General features: G+C 41.5%; 1 protein-coding gene across 1 annotated transcript in view; it reads left to right on the plus strand.

Annotated features, from left to right (window-relative positions):
- Positions 1 to 3,496, plus strand: part of kctd16a (potassium channel tetramerization domain containing 16a) — a 71,148-nt gene extending 67,652 nt beyond the window's left edge. Inside the window, exon 2 of the mRNA XM_060915230.1 lies at positions 3,042 to 3,496. Coding sequence (XP_060771213.1) covers positions 3,042 to 3,496 — 455 coding nt within the window. The remainder of the gene's footprint in view (positions 1 to 3,041) is intronic.
- The last annotated feature ends 14,367 nt before the right edge of the window (positions 3,497 to 17,863 follow it).

The raw sequence follows: 17,863 nt of genomic DNA on the forward strand, positions 1-17,863 counted from the left end.
ACATGCAATAAGGGGTGTATGTTTGCCAATTAGGCGAGTTGTAGAGAAGAGAATACAGTCAGAGAGGACAGATTTAATACTTTAGTACTTTAAAAGGAATCTATGTACAACCCCAATTCCAAAAAAGTTGGGACAAAGTACAAATTGTAAATAAAAACAGAATGCAATGACGTGGAAGTTTCAAAATTCCATATTTTATTCAGAATAGAACATAGATGACATATCAAATGTTTAAACTGAGAAAATATATCATTTAAAGAGAAAAATTAGGTGATTTTAAATTTCATGACAGCAACACATCTCAAAAAAGTTGGGACAAGGCCATGTTTACCACTGTGAGACATCCCCCTTTCTCTTTACAACAGTCTGTAAACGTCTGGGGACTGAGGAGACAAGTTGCTCAAGTTTAGGGATAGGAATGTTAACCCATTCTTGTCTAATGTAGGATTCTAGTTGCTCAACTGTCTTAGGTCTTTTTTGTCGTATCTTCTGTTTTATGATGCGCCAAATGTTTTCTATGGGTGAAAGATCTGGACTGCAGGCTGGCCAGTTCAGTACCCGGACCCTTCTTCTACGCAGCCATGATGCTGTAATTGATGCAGTATGTGGTTTGACATTGTCATGTTGGAAAATGCAAGGTCTTCCCTGAAAGAGACGTCGTCTGGATGGGAGCATATGTTGCTCTAGAACCTGGATATACCTTTCAGCATTGATGGTGTCTTTCCAGATGTGTAAGCTGCCCATTCCACATGCACTAATGCAACCCCATACCATCAGAGATGCAGGCTTCTGAACTGAGCGCTGATAACAACTTGGGTCGTCCTTCTCCTCTTTAGTCCGAATGACACGGCGTCCCTGATTTCCATAAAGAACTTCAAATTTTGATTCGTCTGACCACAGAACAGTTTTCCACTTTGCCACAGTCCATTTTAAATGAGCCTTGGCCCAGAGAAGACGTCTGTGCTTCTGGATCATGTTTAGATACGGCTTCTTCTTTGAACTATAGAGTTTTAGCTGGCAACGGCGGATGGCACGGTGAATTGTGTTCACAGATAATGTTCTCTGGAAATATTCCTGAGCCCATTTTGTGATTTCCAATACAGAAGCATGCCTGTATGTGATGCAGTGCCGTCTAAGGGCCCGAAGATCACGGGCACCCAGTATGGTTTTCCGGCCTTGACCCTTACGCACAGAGATTCTTCCAGATTCTCTGAATCTTTTGATGATATTATGCACTGTAGATGATGATATGTTCAAACTCTTTGCAATTTTACACTGTCGAACTCCTTTCTCATATTGCTCCACTATTTGTCGGCGCAGAATTAGGGGGATTGGTGATCCTCTTCCCATCTTTACTTCTGAGAGCCGCTGCCACTCCAAGATGCTCTTTTTATACCCAGTCATGTTAATGACCTATTGCCAATTGACCTAATGAGTTGCAATTTGGTCCTCCAGCTGTTCCTTTTTTGTACCTTTAACTTTTCCAGCCTCTTATTGCCCTGTCCCAGCTTTTTTGAGATGTGTTGCTGTCATGAAATTTCAAATGAGCCAATATTTGGCATGAAATTTCAAAATGTCTCACTTTCGACATTTGATATGTTGTCTATGTTCTATCGTGAATACAATATCAGTTTTTGAGATTTGTAAATTATTGCATTCCGTTTTTATTTACAATTTGTACTTTGTCCCAACTTTTTTGGAATCGTGGTTGTACAGTAGATCGTTATTGTCCTTAATGCTCTTTAGTTGGGTTTGAATGATTCGGTACGATGGCCAGCAAAGTACCTACAATCAACAGTTCCGGTCGTGCCACTGCTCAGTTGCTGAAATTGATTTGAGTAGGTTACGCCATCTCACTATGCAAATAATGCAATTAAATTTCAAAATAAATAAATACTGGAGCAAAAGGTTATTTTTAAACTCTGAGCAATTGATATATGTTTTGGGCACAAGAATTGCTCCTGAAGGTGCTTTACTTTACTTTCTCAAGATGGATGTATATTGCTGGAAGTGGCCAAATAAGGCTGAAGGAAAAAAATTTAAATTTCAAAAAATTTTAAATTTCAAACAGCCGTAACTTCTGTTCTATTTAACCTAGGGGGGAAATAAAACCAGTTTTGAATTCAGAACTTCATACTTTTTCTTTTGATATGCCACTCTTTGATCACAACTAGATTTAAAAATGGCCTGTCATTGCTACTAGAAACAGAGATCAGCGCTGCCCAGTGAGCCTTAAGGGCCTGGTTAATACCAGGAGGGGAGACTGCCTGGAAAGACCAGGTCCTGGCATAGGAGGGACTTTGATTTTTTTTTTTTTTTGACATTGAAGACTAAGTTACTGTCAGACAAAGATTGAAGATGTTGGTGTCTGATATTAGTGAGCATATCTCATAGCTTTATTTGTTCATCTGATGCACATCTGTCTAACAGAACACAAAAGGTATCTGACGCTCAGGGTCATCACTGACAAGCCTTAGATCCTTTGTATTTAAACCAAAGCTTTTGTCCCAAAACACAAAACAAAATCAATCCTATTAAAGTTCAAACTGCGATTTAAATGTTGATTCCCTACAGTATAATGTTGCTGATAAGGTCAGATGTGTAGTGCAACCTTTCAGTTGCTAAGTGATTGTTTGAACCACTCTGTATGCATGCTAATGTGTTTGGATGAATGTCAATGCCTTGTGTTTATGAGACTTATTTGTTGGACGATAAAAGCTGAATTTTGAACAGGATACCATAAAGGAAGGAACGAGGAGTAATGAAATGCATCATCAGCATCAGAGAGACAGCCGGAATATAACTGTCTGCTAATGCGGTCATAAAACGTTTCACTGTTTTGTCTGACCACACTGACCTTTGTTATAGAGTTACACGCATCCACTTCAGAACTCTGCAAAATGACACCAAATCTGCACCTGACGGGCCTTGATTTGCAATTGATCTTCATGCAGTAATTATGGACGTGATGGCTGATGTATCTCAAACAAGCATGTCTTGATTGCTCCAGAGCTTTTCTGTCTTTTCTGTATGCTTTCCAGGTGGGCCATCTGCTTGGTCGTCCTCTCATTGCGAGTGCTGCTGCAAGAGCCAGAAGAGTGAGAGGGAGGGTGAGAGTGGCACGTCCTTCAACGAACTCTCCACTTCCTGCTCCGAGACCCAATCAGAGGCCAGCTCCCCCCAGGAGACAGTGATCGCCCGTCCTGTCTCCCAGCAACACCACCACATCCAGACTCTGGAGCGTACCATGAAGAAAGGACCGGCTCAGGCGATGCAGACGGAGACACGTCGGAGGACGGAGCTTTTGCGCACTCGCACCACAGGTCCTCGCGACCTCATGACCCCGTCTAAGAGGAAACCTGCTAAGGAGAAGCTAACGCCAGAGCAGGAGCTGCAGAAATGCATCCAGGACTTCCGACGCATCCGGATTCCTGAGCGCTTTCCGGACAGGAAGAACACGTGGCAGTCGGATCTCCTGAGGAAGTATCGCCTGTGAATGAAGGAAGAAGTAGGAAGAGAAGCAGGAGGAAGGAAGAAACACAATCTACCTATCAGTGCTTAAGATCTCACTTCGTTTTGCACTTCACTTGAGCACAATCTTTTGGTCTAATTTTTGAGCAAGTCGCATAATGCACAGTTAACCTTGAGTGTCTCGTACAGGTTCTGTTACAAAGCACAATTACTCAAGCTGCAAATCAATTTCACAGTGTCTAAATGAACCAGCCTTTTAAAGAACACCGTGGAACGGGTTGGACATGCACTAAATGAGCACGCGTCAACACGTTATCAGCACGCGCGGAGCACTGCACGGATCAGACACTTCTGTGTGTAGTCTCGAGCACAGAACGTGGAACAAAAAGCACAAAAGAATTCAGTGTCAGAGTTGCGTGGATTGTATGTGAACACAAATCTCTCCCCTTTTGGTAATTCTTTTGCTTATGACCCACATTCCCTGTTCCCAGTGCATGCTTAGGCATTACAACTGCAATATAGAGTAATTGCCTCACCTCCTATGGATTAGTGCTATATATTATGCCGTGCATAATTCGTTGATGCTTAGGAAAAAAACATAAACATCACATCCAAATGAAAATGTATCTGAAACTATAGAGCAGCACAGATTTGCTAGATTGGTTTCTCGTCGTGCACATTTTTGTCCGGATTATTATTTGTAGTGTATCTGATCTGGTTTTGCCTTGGGGTATATGAAGAATCCCTTATTGTGAATGTGCAATGATTTATTAAATGAACTGAATTTCAGTGCAATTCTTTTTATTTGACTGAATCTGTAGCTCCATAATATTCCAGTGTGCAGCGGCAGGGTAAGATTTCACATTTGTGCATTTGGAAAAGGCACAGCTTTCAAGTCAATCACAGGCGTGAACAGGAAATAGCCAATTTTGCTTATTTGTATCAAGTGATGAAAAGCACGTTTCAGCAAACTAGATAGGAGATCAAAAACTAAACAAAAAAAAATTTGCAATTTTCCAACCAATATAATATTCGAGTGCTCTCTATCTCTCAATTCTGAGAGTCTTATTGGATATATTACAAACCAGACTGAAGTTAATCTGCTGGTTTTTTTTTTTCTCTGCTCCTGAGTTCTTTGAGTTCAGCTCATTGCAGAGGTGAGATTTGTAACACGGTTTTCCACGGTTTTCAGTGCGTTGACTGCTCCTTCAGTTTGAAACATGGCAAGAGATACATGCATCACAAACACCGTTTTTAGACATGACGGTTTATATTCTGCAGCGTCACCATGTTTCAGCTGAAACTGAAAGGCTTTTGCTCTTGTACACCCAAAGTGTGTCAGTCTGATGAATATGGATTTATACATATGAAAGCTTTTTGACCAAGAAATGACCTAAAAATCTAGCAATTGTTGAGGATGTTAACAACTCCTCTTTTATATTGAAAATTTATTTATTTCAGCTACCTAGAACTGCAGATTTTTGACTGTAGCAGAGGTCGGATCAAAGTCAAACAGAGCGAACAGGGGGAAATTCATATTCATAGTAAAATCAAAATGGTAATAAACAGATGGCTGAAACATGACTTGGGATAGGCAGTGAAAATAACTGAGAAATGAGGAATATAAAAAAACAGTGAACACTTAAACTGGGCATACATGGTATACAGTACTGTGCAAAAGTCTTAGGCCCACTATTTTTTCATATAAACTTTGTTATAGATTTCTATTTTATGACTTCTACAAAGTGGGCTTAATACAGTTTTATACCAACCAAACTGGCACAATTCAAATATTTGTACAGATACAGCTAGGCCTCTCCATTACATATAAAATTTGGGCTCTATTCCAGCCTCTAATAATAAAGACTTGATTTTGGGCTCCCTGTGCACCATCAAGCTGAAATAAACCTATTTATTTTGAGCTTACTGAAGGTTATTTTAGCATGGAATTATTCAAAAGAGGTATTAGGACTCCCTTTAGCCTTCACTTCAACACACAACTTGATTTGACAATTGAACAGAGTCGAGAAGATTCTAGGAACAACCAACAGTGAAAGAATCCAATTTTCCAGTTGATTTCCAAACCGGGCGGCACGGTGGTGTAGTGGTTAGCACTGTCGCCTCACAGCAAGAAGGTCCGGGTTCGAGCCCCGTAGCCGGCGAGGGCCTTTCTGTGCGGAGTTTGCATGTTCTCCCCGTGTCCGCGTGGGTTTCCTCTGGGTGCTCCGGTTTCCCCCACAGTCCAAAGACATGCAGGTTAGGTTAACTGGTGACTCTAAATTGACCGTAGGTGTGAATGTGAGTGTGAATGGTTGTCTGTGTCTATGTGTCAGCCCTGTGATGACCTGGCGACTTGTCCAGGGTGTACCCCGCCTTTCGCCCGTAGTCAGCTGGGATAGGCTCCAGCTTGCCTGCGACCCTGTAGAACAGGATAAAGCGGCTAGAGATAATGAGATGAGATTTCCAAACCAAACACAACATGACAGTGTTTTTCATCATGCGCTATCCACGGGGACTCAACACACCACGCCGCCCGAAACGTAGCTCCCTTCAGTCGCTTGCTGGCTGACAGCACTTTCACTTTGGTGTTTTTTAACCGACCCCTGTATTACTGACACTGGCCGATGTGCTAAGGGACGGTCAGGGCTCTGAGTGTGTCTCCCCTATGGCTGTTTCGGCCCTTAAATCATCTTCAGTGCCTGAAGAAGCTCGCCCAAAAAACTTCCTCAGCTTAGACTGCACCATTGTTCGGTTCACGCAGAGATAATTACACCACCACACCAAGCCGATTAAGACGCATTGCAATTAGTCAAAAGCTTGGCGCCCATTTGGTCATTGTGTGTGGTCGATTTTTATTGGTCACAAGGACGTGCTCATTGTTTATGCTCTGGCTTCCCGCAGTCTCTTCACTGGGGTTGGATTTCGGCAAACGGAGGGATTTGTGGAGGAATTTCTATAAAAGATGAGTTATGATAAAGATGAAGATGACAAATACATTAGTCACTGTGATGACTGCTAGTAATTTTCTCTTCATCACTGATGGATTATGTTCGTCAATGACAAGCTCCAGTGGGAACCCTGTTTCTATATTATCGAGTCAGTACAAAAACATTTTAGAGTTCTAAATGTTTGTTTTCCAGCACAAAATTAAATGCTTGTATTTGAGCAGCATATTACATAAGAGGCCACTTTTCAGATTAAAAAAGAAAACATAATAAAGGCTGCTGGGTTTTGGTGCAAAATGAAGACGCGAGTGTGACAGTCAAAGTGTCCAGAAGAACTGTGGCTGGTTCTGGAAGATGCTCAGTAAAACCTACAGCTCATTTCCGCATAAAACTGCACTCACTGTACCTGAGACTACAATTTTTATTTAAAGCAAAGGGTCGTCTCACTCCAAATATTGACTTTGTTTAATTTATTATGGCTTATTGCTGTTTATAGTATTTTTTTAAATGTTGGAACATTTCGTTTCATTATTTTTTAAGCTATTTTTGGTCTACAGCATCTCTTTACATGTGTCTAAGACTTCTGCACAGTACTGTACATCTGCTACTATGGAAACACAATTTTACTGTCGCCAACATATTTTTTTTAAATTATGGCTAACTTGCATGTGAAACAGTATGGAAACAAAAGAAAAAATATATATATAGAGAGAGAGATTTGTATTTTAAAAGACAGAAATTTAAACAACATTTAATTCTCAGGCCCTGTACACCAACTGGACAAATACTGGTTTATTGCATTCTAGGCCATGATTGTTTTTTTTTTTTCAAAGTGAACTTTGCAAACTGAATCTGAGCACTGAAATGAGCAACCATCCAGTTTTTGATGATTTTTCAACCCTTGAAGCCTGAAATATTCAATCTGAATTTGTGAGCACTGAAATAACCTAGGGGCAGCACAGTGGTGCAGCACGAAGCATCACCGCCTCACAGCTCCAGGGTTCGAGGTTCAAAACTAAACTTGGTTTACTGTCTATCTAGAGTTTGACATGTTCTCACCATGTCTTTGTGGGTTTCCATCAGGTTCTCCAGTTTCCTCCAATCTTCCAAACACATGCTGTTTGAAAGTCGATTGCTCTAAACAGACTGATGTCCCATTCACTGTGTTTTCCAGCATCACACCCAATATTCCAGGAATAGGCTTCAGCTCCACCACGCCCTGATCAGGATTAAGCGCTTATACTGAAGATAAATGAATGAATGAATGAATGAATGAATGAATGAATGAAAACCCTATCTATTTAAATATAGATGCTTGATTTTTTCAAAAGGTGAATTTTAAAAACACTGACAATAAATAAATATACAGTAGATGTGTGGTTTTCAAAGTAATACAGTATACACTTACTGGCCACTTTAATAGGAACTTGTTATTGATTCTAAGATTCCTGTTCATGGCTGCAGGAGTGGAACCCAATGTGGTCTTCTGCTGTTGTGTGCTGAGATGCTTTTCTGCTCACTACAGTTGTAAAGAGTGATTATATAAGTTACTATATCCTTCCTTGAAGCTCAAACCAATCTGGCTGTTTTTCTATCAACAAGGCATTTGTTTCCACCCACAGAACTGTCGCTCACTCGATGTTTTTTTGTTTTTTGCACCACTCTGTATAAACTCTCAAGACTGTTGTGTGTGAAACCCCCAGGAGATGAGCAGTTCCTGAAATATTCAAACCAGGCCATCTGGCTCACACCAACACCCATGTCACAGTGAAAGTCACAATTTGAGATCACAATTTTTCCCCATTCTGATGTTTGAACATTGTGAACAGATTTGTGTCTGCATGATTTTATAAATCGTGCTGCTGTCAAGGGATCGGCTGATTAGAGAACTGCATCAAACAGCAGGTGGATGAGTGTTCCTATTAAAGTGACTGGTGAATGTATTTTAGTATTGTGTGTTAATTTCATTAGCCTCATCTCATCTCATGTCATCATCTCTAGCCGCTTTATCCTGTTCTACAGGGTCGCAGGCAAGCTGGAGCCTATCCCAGCTGACTACGGGCGAAAGGCGGGGTACACCCTGGACAAGTCGCCAGGTCATCACAGGGCTGACACATAGACACAGACAACCATTCACACTCACATTCACACCTACGGTCAATTTAGAGTCACCAGTTAACCTAACCTGCATGTCTTTGGACTGTGGGGGAAACCGGAGCACCCGGAGGAAACCCACGCGGACACGGGAGAACATGCAAACTCCACACAGAAAGGCCCTCGCCGGCCACGGGGCTCGAACCCGGACCTTCTTGCTGTGAGGCGACAGCGCTAACCGCTACACCACCGTGCCGCCCCTTCATTAGCCTATTAAGAATTATTTTTGCCTGAAGAAATACTTTAAAGAAATCTTTATGCCTTGTTTTTGCTTCCATAAATCGTAAGGTAAAATATATGTGAATTGCACATTGTGAGATGGTAAACAGTGCCCAGTAAATGTGTTTGATCAACTTGTCAGAAGAATTTCTGAATTTAGTCAGACTTCGTGGAGTGTGAGCAGTGTCATTATATAACACCAGACGCTTAGTTACCACCATTAGATAAAATCTATCATGAGAATGCTGTGGTTCCTTGGTAACCATAATCACTAGTATACTCTGTGTTTGGTCGGTTTCACAAATTTGAATCCAACAGTTACTTACAGAAAGACAAACAAAAATAGCCTGACAATGAAAACTTTCCTTTCCTTTTCAGACTGTTTTCAGACTGAGGTGACTAGTTTCATTAGCTCATCTGGCCATAGCCAGGCCGGATGAGCTTATGCAATCACATGTTTGTCCGTCGTTGTCTGTCGTCATTCGTCCACAACTTACAAAAATTGCTATTCTTCCTACAGGATCGATCGGATTTCGATCAAACTCACATATAATGTTCCCCAGGTGGATGTGCATAAAAGTTGTCAAAATGGTGGCATCGCCTGTCATATTTATGATTTTATGGGCGTCTGAATTTTTGGGGCAACTCGTCACATTAAATGCTACTCTTCGTAAACTGCTAGGACGTTTTCACTGAAACTCACCCAGAAGACTCTAAAGACATATGCTAACAAGAGTTGTTCACTAACACTACGTTCAGACTGCAACCTGAAACGACCCATATCCGATTTGTTGTGAAATCCGATTTTTTTGTTAGGCCGGTCACATTACCAATTATATGAGACTTGTATGCGATCTCCAATATGAACGGAAAATGACCCAAAAGTGTCCCGCATGCGCAAATTGACATGTAATAAGCACATCTACGTAATACGTAAACAAAAAAAAAGCGCACTCTTCATGTTTAATGATTTCTTTTTTTGTTTGTTTGTTTAATTATCTGGTTAGTGTTAAAGTGTGAGGTCTCGTGTGTGTTTTTGTTTCTGAACTGAAATGAAAACGTGTAGCCTGGTAACGAGGGTTGACTCCTAAATGTCTCTCTAATTTCTATATAAGTGCACTACATGTTACTAGGAAGTAATGGATTTTTAAACTCTATATAGTGCACTCGAGCTTCAGTAGGCAGTCATTTGGGATACGGCCGCTGTATTACCAAACTCTTAATTCAGGCTTAATAATTTGCACATATTTATTTCGTCATATTAATAAACTTTTTCTACATTTTTATAAATATTTATTTAGATTGTTTATAGCCAGCTGAATTCTGCAGCTTCTCTCAGCGCTGGCTCAAGGTGCAGAAACACCAGTGCAGTTTGCTATGGAGATGAGGCGAGACCTGGCGATGTGGTTTTTGTGGCGGCGGCGGAACTCACACAATAATCTGATTAATGTGGGCAGCAGACTAATGAGACCAAAGGTGTCAAATTACTGGAAATTTTCAGAACAATCTTATAATCTTGTAATACAGGATGGTTTAAGTTATAAATCAGTTATAGAAACTGTTTTATTTAATCAGACTAACAGATCAACATCCAGGTCCCTACCAAATCCACCATTAGCTTGATAAATTCTATAAAAGTCTATTTAAATTCTGAAAACTGTACAAATGTTGTTGTTTTCCACCAAAGAGGCGGGATTAGCCAACGCAGAATAGTGACGTTTGTCTCTTGTTGATGACGTGTAGGTCGCATGAATGCGACCTGTCCGGTCAGACTGCAGTCGCATGTGAAAATATCGGATATGCATCGGATTTAGGACCACATATCCAAGCGGCCTGGGTCGCATGTGAAAAAATCGGATCTGTGTCGTTCAGATTGTCAATAACAAATCGGATACAGGTCGCATATGGGCAAAAAAATCGGATATGGGTCGTTTCAGGGTGCAGTCTGAACGTAGTCAAAGTGGTACCACCTACTATGAATGAGGCTACAGAGGGGTCACGTACAATTTCATGGAAATCGCTACTTCTCCAACAGAATTCATCAGATTTTGATCAAACTCATATGGAATGTTCCCCAGGTTGGTATGTATCAAAGTTGTGAAGACGGTGGCACCACCTGTCATATTTACGATTTGTTGGGTGACTCATCACATTAAACGCTACTCTTCGTAAACTGTTGTGATGTTTTCACTGAAACTCACCCAAAAGACTCTAAAGACATATTCCAACAAGAGTTGTTCACCAAGTGAAGCCACCTGCCATGGATGTGGCTACACAGGGGTGAGATGCAATTTCATGAAAATCGCTACTCCTCCTACAGGATTGATCGGATTTCAAACTCACACACATGAGCTACAGCTTCACTGAGGCTATCTTTTAACTTGTGAGCTCCTGTGTCGTGAAGTATTGTACCGTGTGAGTATATTTGTGATATGGTTTTCAGCAATGTGCCAAGAGTAAGACTGGCTTTAAACATCAGTAAAATAACCCACAAGACTTCACGACACATAAGAATAAATAAGGGGTGTAAATACACTGACTAATTCGAGTCATGAACATGGAACAGGAAGTAAACCAGCACCATTTCAGATGTTAACGAAAAATTTATGAATTAACTACTTGAGTAGAAGATTCCGAACTTGAATACTGATGCTGCACCTTGAAATTCACCTTTAAGTTTATGTAAATTACATTTCTGCTGCCATATGCTATCTATTATGCATAGTGAATATTTCAAACAGGATTACAGGAATCATTCTCTTGATATCATACTCCCACTGTGCACTCCTGCCTCATCCCATAAACCTAAAGATTCGCCGGATATCCCTGACATCTGAACGAATTGATGCTAAGAGCATGAAACAGCTTTAGAATTTGGCCTTGTGCACTGGGTGCTAATCTGTGTACAGCATCACCAGCACACATATGTCCTGTTCAGTGAAGAATGAATGGCCAGTCACTCTGCTCTTCAGTTCAGTCTAGCCTCCTATAAATGGATAAATGAGGGGCAGAGCACAGTGATGAAGTGTATCTGATACCAGAGTCTTAAATTGCCTTTCAACTGGATGCCGTCAAAGGAAAACTCTTAAGTCTTTTTTTTTCCAGTCTAATACCTAATCTCCTGCCTCTGCCATATTTGCGATTATTACAGATACATGCCGCTCTAGAATTATTGACACCAATTGGTACATGCTATGAAAAAAACAAGGCTTTGTGGTTACTTAGCTTAATATATGAAATATGAGATAATTCTATCCTAAGCCATGTGTCACAATTATTGACACTCTTGCATTTAGTAATAGTAATAATAAAGCTCAAAAGGAGGTTTATGTAACTATGAAACAAAACAGATAGCAAACTTAAAGTTCGTCATCATCACTGCTGCTTGACACGAGCATGGTGGTCTCTGAAAGACTACTCAGGCATCTGCCCAGGAGGTTGTGCCACTTTTGCCCCTTTTCCACCAAAGCAGTTCCAGGGCTGGTTCGGGGCCAGTGCTTAGTTTGAAACTGTTTGCATCCATTGTAAATAAACATGTCCATACCACCTCAGCCTATTTTGCTGTAGCATAGCCTTGATCAGTGTTGTAGTTGAGACACTTAGCCTCGAGTCTGTGTCTAGCCTCGAGTCCTCAGTGTTCAAGTCCAAGTCATTAAAGAAAATTTTGAGTCGAGTCCACTACTGATCTGAGTCAAATCCGAGAATGAGACTTCAGCCGCACCATTTGACGGTGGCTGTTGCTGCCTTTATGTTAAAGTGTCTCTGCTACTGTGTTGGACTAACGTTACTGCTCGACTGCCCCATTTTAGTAAATAGGCTACAGATAAAAGGCTTGTTCTTTGCTTAGCAAGCCCCGCCCACTATCAACAGGGCAAATAACATGAGAGAGGGTTAACACTGGGGTGGCACGGTGGTGTAGTGGTTAGCGCTGTCGCCTCACAGCAAGAAGGTCCGGGTTCGAGCCCCGTGGCCGGCGAGGGCCTTTCTGTGTGGAGTTTGCATGTTCTCCCCGTGTCTGCGTGGGTTTCTTCCGGGTGCTCCGGTTTCCCCCACAGTCCAAAGACATGCAGGTTAGGTTAACTGGTGACTCTAAATTGACCGTAGGTGTGAATGTGAGTGTGAATGGTTGTCTGTGTCTATGTGTCAGCCCTGTGATGACCTGGCGACTTGTCCAGGGTGTACCCCGCCTTTCGCCTGTAGTCAGCTGGGATAGGCTCCAGCTTGCCTGCAACCCTGTAGAACAGGATAAAGCGGTTAGAGATAATGAGATGAGAATGAGGGTCAACACTAGCGAGTTCATCAGTCAGCAAGTCCCTGCTATCAACAGAGCAATGAACATAGCGGGTCACTTCCTTCTCTGGGTGGAGTCTTGCCAAATGATGATTGAAGTTTGAGGTTGTCCTCGTCGTCTCCTCAATAGTTCTTCTACATATGGAACACACAGCAGTGCATTTTTTCCCACTGCACAAGAAGTCTGTATAAGTAAAGCAGACAATCCTAGGGGCTTCTCTCCAGGCATTTTAGCACCATTAACATTAGTTTGTTCCTGAACATGATGTATGAACAGGTGAATGTGCATTCTTTTGCAAGAAATTAGTATAAAAATTAATGTAGATATAAATATCTTATGACAAATTATTATGTTACAAAAAATAAAGAAAAAAATCTGAGTCCTCGTCTCCAGTTTACAAGTCCGAATGCAGTTAATGCATGAGTATGAGTCCAAGTCTAAGACATCAGTGCTCAAGTCCAAGTCAAGTCACGAGTCCTTAAAATTAGGGCATGAGTCGGACTCAAGTCCGAGTCCTGGACTCGAGTACTACAAGCCTGGCCTTGATGCTTGTTAGGGAGGCTCTATCACGAATTGCAGCATTGGTAACATGATCATACCATTGGACATTTATGATGGATTGTAGGTATCACTGATGAAAATTCTCAAGTTGTTTTACTTGATATTGGTATGTAATCCACATTTTTGACCCATACAGGAGCGTTGGTATTGTAGTGGCTTTATAGACTCTTATTCTGGTTTCCAACTCAAGTTTGTGATTATCAAAAACACACTTACGTTACGTAGCTTGCAAAAAGCTGTTGCTGCCGCACTAATCCTGTTATCAATTTCATGGTCAAGGGAAATGTCACTTGACACATAGCTGCCTGCCGAGATACTTAAAGTGTGGGACTACCTTAAGAACAGTTCCATCCACAGAAATTTGAGGTTTGGTGGTGAGTGGGATGAAGGTGTCAGAGGCAGGTCGACACATAACCTATGTTTTAGTGCAGTTCAGTGATAACCCGAGCCTTTTGTAGGCTTCTGTAAAGGCATCTGTGATTCTCTGCAAGCCAGCTTCTGAGTATGAACAGATCTCAGCATCATCAGCATACTGAAGTTCCACAGCTGAGGCTGTAGACAACTTAGTTTTAGCTTGCAGATGACGTAAGTTGTACATGTTACCATCGTGTTGATAAACTATCTGTATTCCATGATTAGGCTGATTCAGCTCAGCCACTGGCATAATCAAAAGGAGATTTATTTAACTATGAAACAAAACAGATAGCAAACTTAAAGCATATACGCAGAACCATGGCCTCACTTTTTATTTATAAATGCCTGAAACCTCAAGAATGGCATAGGAATAGTTTTAAGTGTTAACAAAAAATCTAATATAGTAATTTTTACAATTAAAGTGATTCATATAGGTCGCGGTCTGAGTGAATGACCTTGAGATCCATGACATCACAGCAGGAAGTCTATCGGGCTCATTGCCATTTCCGCTATACTAAAACACAGAGCTGACTGCAACTCCAATCCTCCATTTTGAGCTAATTTATCACCATGCCATGTAGATGTGTTGATGGCCGGTGCAGCAACACGACAGAAGGTGGATTTACGTTGCATTCATGGCCCAAGAATGTTCAAACTGCAAAGATTTGGACACATTTTGTGAGAAATTCATGGGCACATTGGGCGCCTATGAAGTGGTCTCTCCTCTGCTCTGCACATTTTACTGAAGACTCATATGAAACCTCTGATCTGTTGAGGAGTGTTGGCTATAAGCCTGTATTGAAAGAGGGTGCAGTATCAACAATTAAAGGAAAATAAAACTATAAGAAAAGGGAAAGTAAGTTCAGTTGCACCAGTTCTCCCGGAGCGTGAGCCGAGGGTTATTGCTAAAACCCGGGATGGAACGGGACATATTATCACTCAGGCAATGACCTCCTCATGGTTGTTGCTAAAACCGGTGACGTCCCGTCCCATCCTAGGTTTTAGTAATTGCCTGAGCTGAGCAGTAATGGCGGAGTACTCGGTATGGAGAAAATGGAGAATGAGTGGACCAGCCATCTGATTTCTCTGCTGGATATACTTGCCTCAGCAGCAATATCTCGCCCTTACGTGGAAGAAGTGAACGAACAGAGAACTGAATGAACAGCTGAAAGTCAGATTGTTTCAAAACAATTGGGCACAAGATTGGCCTTCAAGAAGTGAGAACGCAGACGGGTAAGCTCCGACTCTCATTTGGATTAAAAAAAAACAACAAAAACAACAACACTTGTTGTTTACATGCATTTAGACTAATGCATGTAACTTGAGGGGCAGCACGGTGGTGTAGAGGGGCGGCATGGTGGTGTAGTGGTTAGCGCTGTCACCTCACAGCAAGGAGGTCCGGGTTCGAGCCCCGTGGCCGGCGAGGGCCTTTCTGTGCGGAGTTTGCATGTTGTCTGTGTGGGTTTCCTCTGGGTGCTCCGGTTTCCCCCACAGACCAAAGACATGCAGGTTAGGTTAACTGGTGACTCTAAAATTGACCGTGAATGGTTGTCTGTGTCTATGTGTCAGCCCTGGGATGTACCCTGCCTTTCGCCTGTAGTCAGCTGGGATAGGCTCCAGCTTGCCTGCGACCCTGTAGAACAGGATAAAGTGGCTACAGATAATGAGATGAGACATGTAACTTGTATTGTGTGTTTAAGTTACCGGTATAAGATTATTTAATTTGCTTCAGAATGTGATTGTCTCAGTTCATCTGATTATTTAATTAGCCTTTTGTGTTTTATCAGTGAAAATGCATGCATGTACAGTATATGTCTGTTGCATAAGTTATAACACCCATCCTGTTTTAATGAGAGTCAACCCACAATCAATGAAGTCAAATCAGTCTTAGTTGAGCAAGTCGGTAACGGGATTTCTTACTTTCACCATAAAGTTTTATTTATATGACTTTGGTCTAAAGCTGTTAAAAGCCTCGGCCTTAAAACCGGTTACCGCTGTGACGTCACGCACTCAGGGCTGGCTGGCTCAGCGGGGCAGCTCGAATGCCAACTTTTCTCAAAAATATATTTTTTTTATTCCCATTTATGCAGCATACAAGAGTCAAGGATGGAGATACTATCCACTCAGAAATTTATTTAAAAATAAAGGTTCTGCGTATCTCCTTTAAAGTTAGCATGCACAATAAAACAGATGCACATGAATCACTGGGTGGGTGGAATAAGTCAAGTCAAGTCAGTTTATTTGTTTAGCACTTTTAACAACAGACATTGTCGCAAAGCAGCTTTACAGAAAATTAAAGATTTTAAACATATGAACTAATAAATTTATACCTAACGAGCAAGCCTGAGGCAACAGTGGCAAGGAAAAACTCCCCAAGACGACATGAGGAATAAACCTTGAGAGGAACCAGACTCAAAAGGGAACCCATCCTCGTTTGGGTGATAACAGATACCGTAGTGTGATTATCAAGAATTTGCTTCTGTAACTGTGTCCTATATACAGTAATCACAAAGTGCAACTGTGTAAACAGGAAATTCATTATAGTTTTAACATGAAGTCTATTTTGTTGAAGTTATCAACTGTTCATTGATGGAGACTTGAGCATAAAACTGTTCATGACAACTGCAGTCCGAAAGTTATCATGGCAACTGTTGTCCTCAGCCATCATAGCAAAACTGTAAGTGTCCAGAGCCATCTTCTAAGTGTATCTTTTGACTGTTCATACGGAACCGTCCTCCACAGGAGTGAAGTGATGAGACTCCAGCTAGAAGTAGGGCATTAGGATGGATCAGGCAGGTCCGAAGAGCAGGAAAGGTCAGCATCACTGGTGTCTCAGGATTGACATGTAATGAGAGAGAGAGAGAGAGAGAGAGAGAGAGAGGCTGTGCATTTAAAATGGAGAAGGGAGTTGCAGGCACAGAGACAGAAAGGAAGAGAGTTCTACAGTTATGGTCCAGCCACATAAAAGCCCTAACTGCTATGGTACAGAGAAAAGAGAAAGGGAGAGAAAGCCGATAAGTGTCAGAGGATCTGAGAGTGTGGACAAAGATCTGAGAGTACTTTGTTTGACTTTCTTTTGCCAACATAATAGCACTGAGTCTTCTACTGTACTGTAAGGCTTGATAAACATGGAGAATACAGAGCAAAGCTCTTTGGTTCTCCCTTGTGGACTCTCCTCTACAGCTTACACAGGATTTCAGTGGGGTTTACGGTGGGGAATGGGATTGCCATGTAACATGCTTGATAATGTGGTCATTACATTACCTTCCTGGCATTTAGCAGACGTTCTTATCCAGAGTGACATACAACATCCCCAGAGCAGCCTGGGGAGCAGTTGGGGGTTAGGTGGCTTGCTCAAGGTCGCTTCAGCCATTCCTGCTGGTCCAGGGAATCAAACCAGTGACCTTTTGGTCCCAAAACTGCTTCTCTAACCATTAGGCCATGGCTTTCCCATGAAATGAAACACTGTGGTCAGTGAAACACTGTTAGGTAGATTTGGATGTATGTTCTGGATCATTGTCCTACTAGAAGATCCAACCATGACTTCTTCATAACCTCTTGGCAGAGGCAACGTGAATTTCACTGCCGATACAGTACCAGTCAAAAGTTTGTACACCCCTACTCATTCATAGGTTTTTCTGTATTGTGACAATTTTTGACATTGTAGAACAATACTAAAGACATCAAAACTATAAAATAACATATGGAACATATATGGAATTATGTGGTAAACAAAAAAGTGTTAAAAAAATATGTTTGATATTTTAGATTCTGGCCGGCACGGTGGTGTAGTGGTTAGCGCTGTCGC

The sequence above is a fragment of the Neoarius graeffei genome, chromosome 2, assembly GCF_027579695.1.
Source record: "Neoarius graeffei isolate fNeoGra1 chromosome 2, fNeoGra1.pri, whole genome shotgun sequence".
Classification (NCBI taxonomy): Eukaryota; Metazoa; Chordata; class Actinopteri; order Siluriformes; family Ariidae; genus Neoarius; species Neoarius graeffei.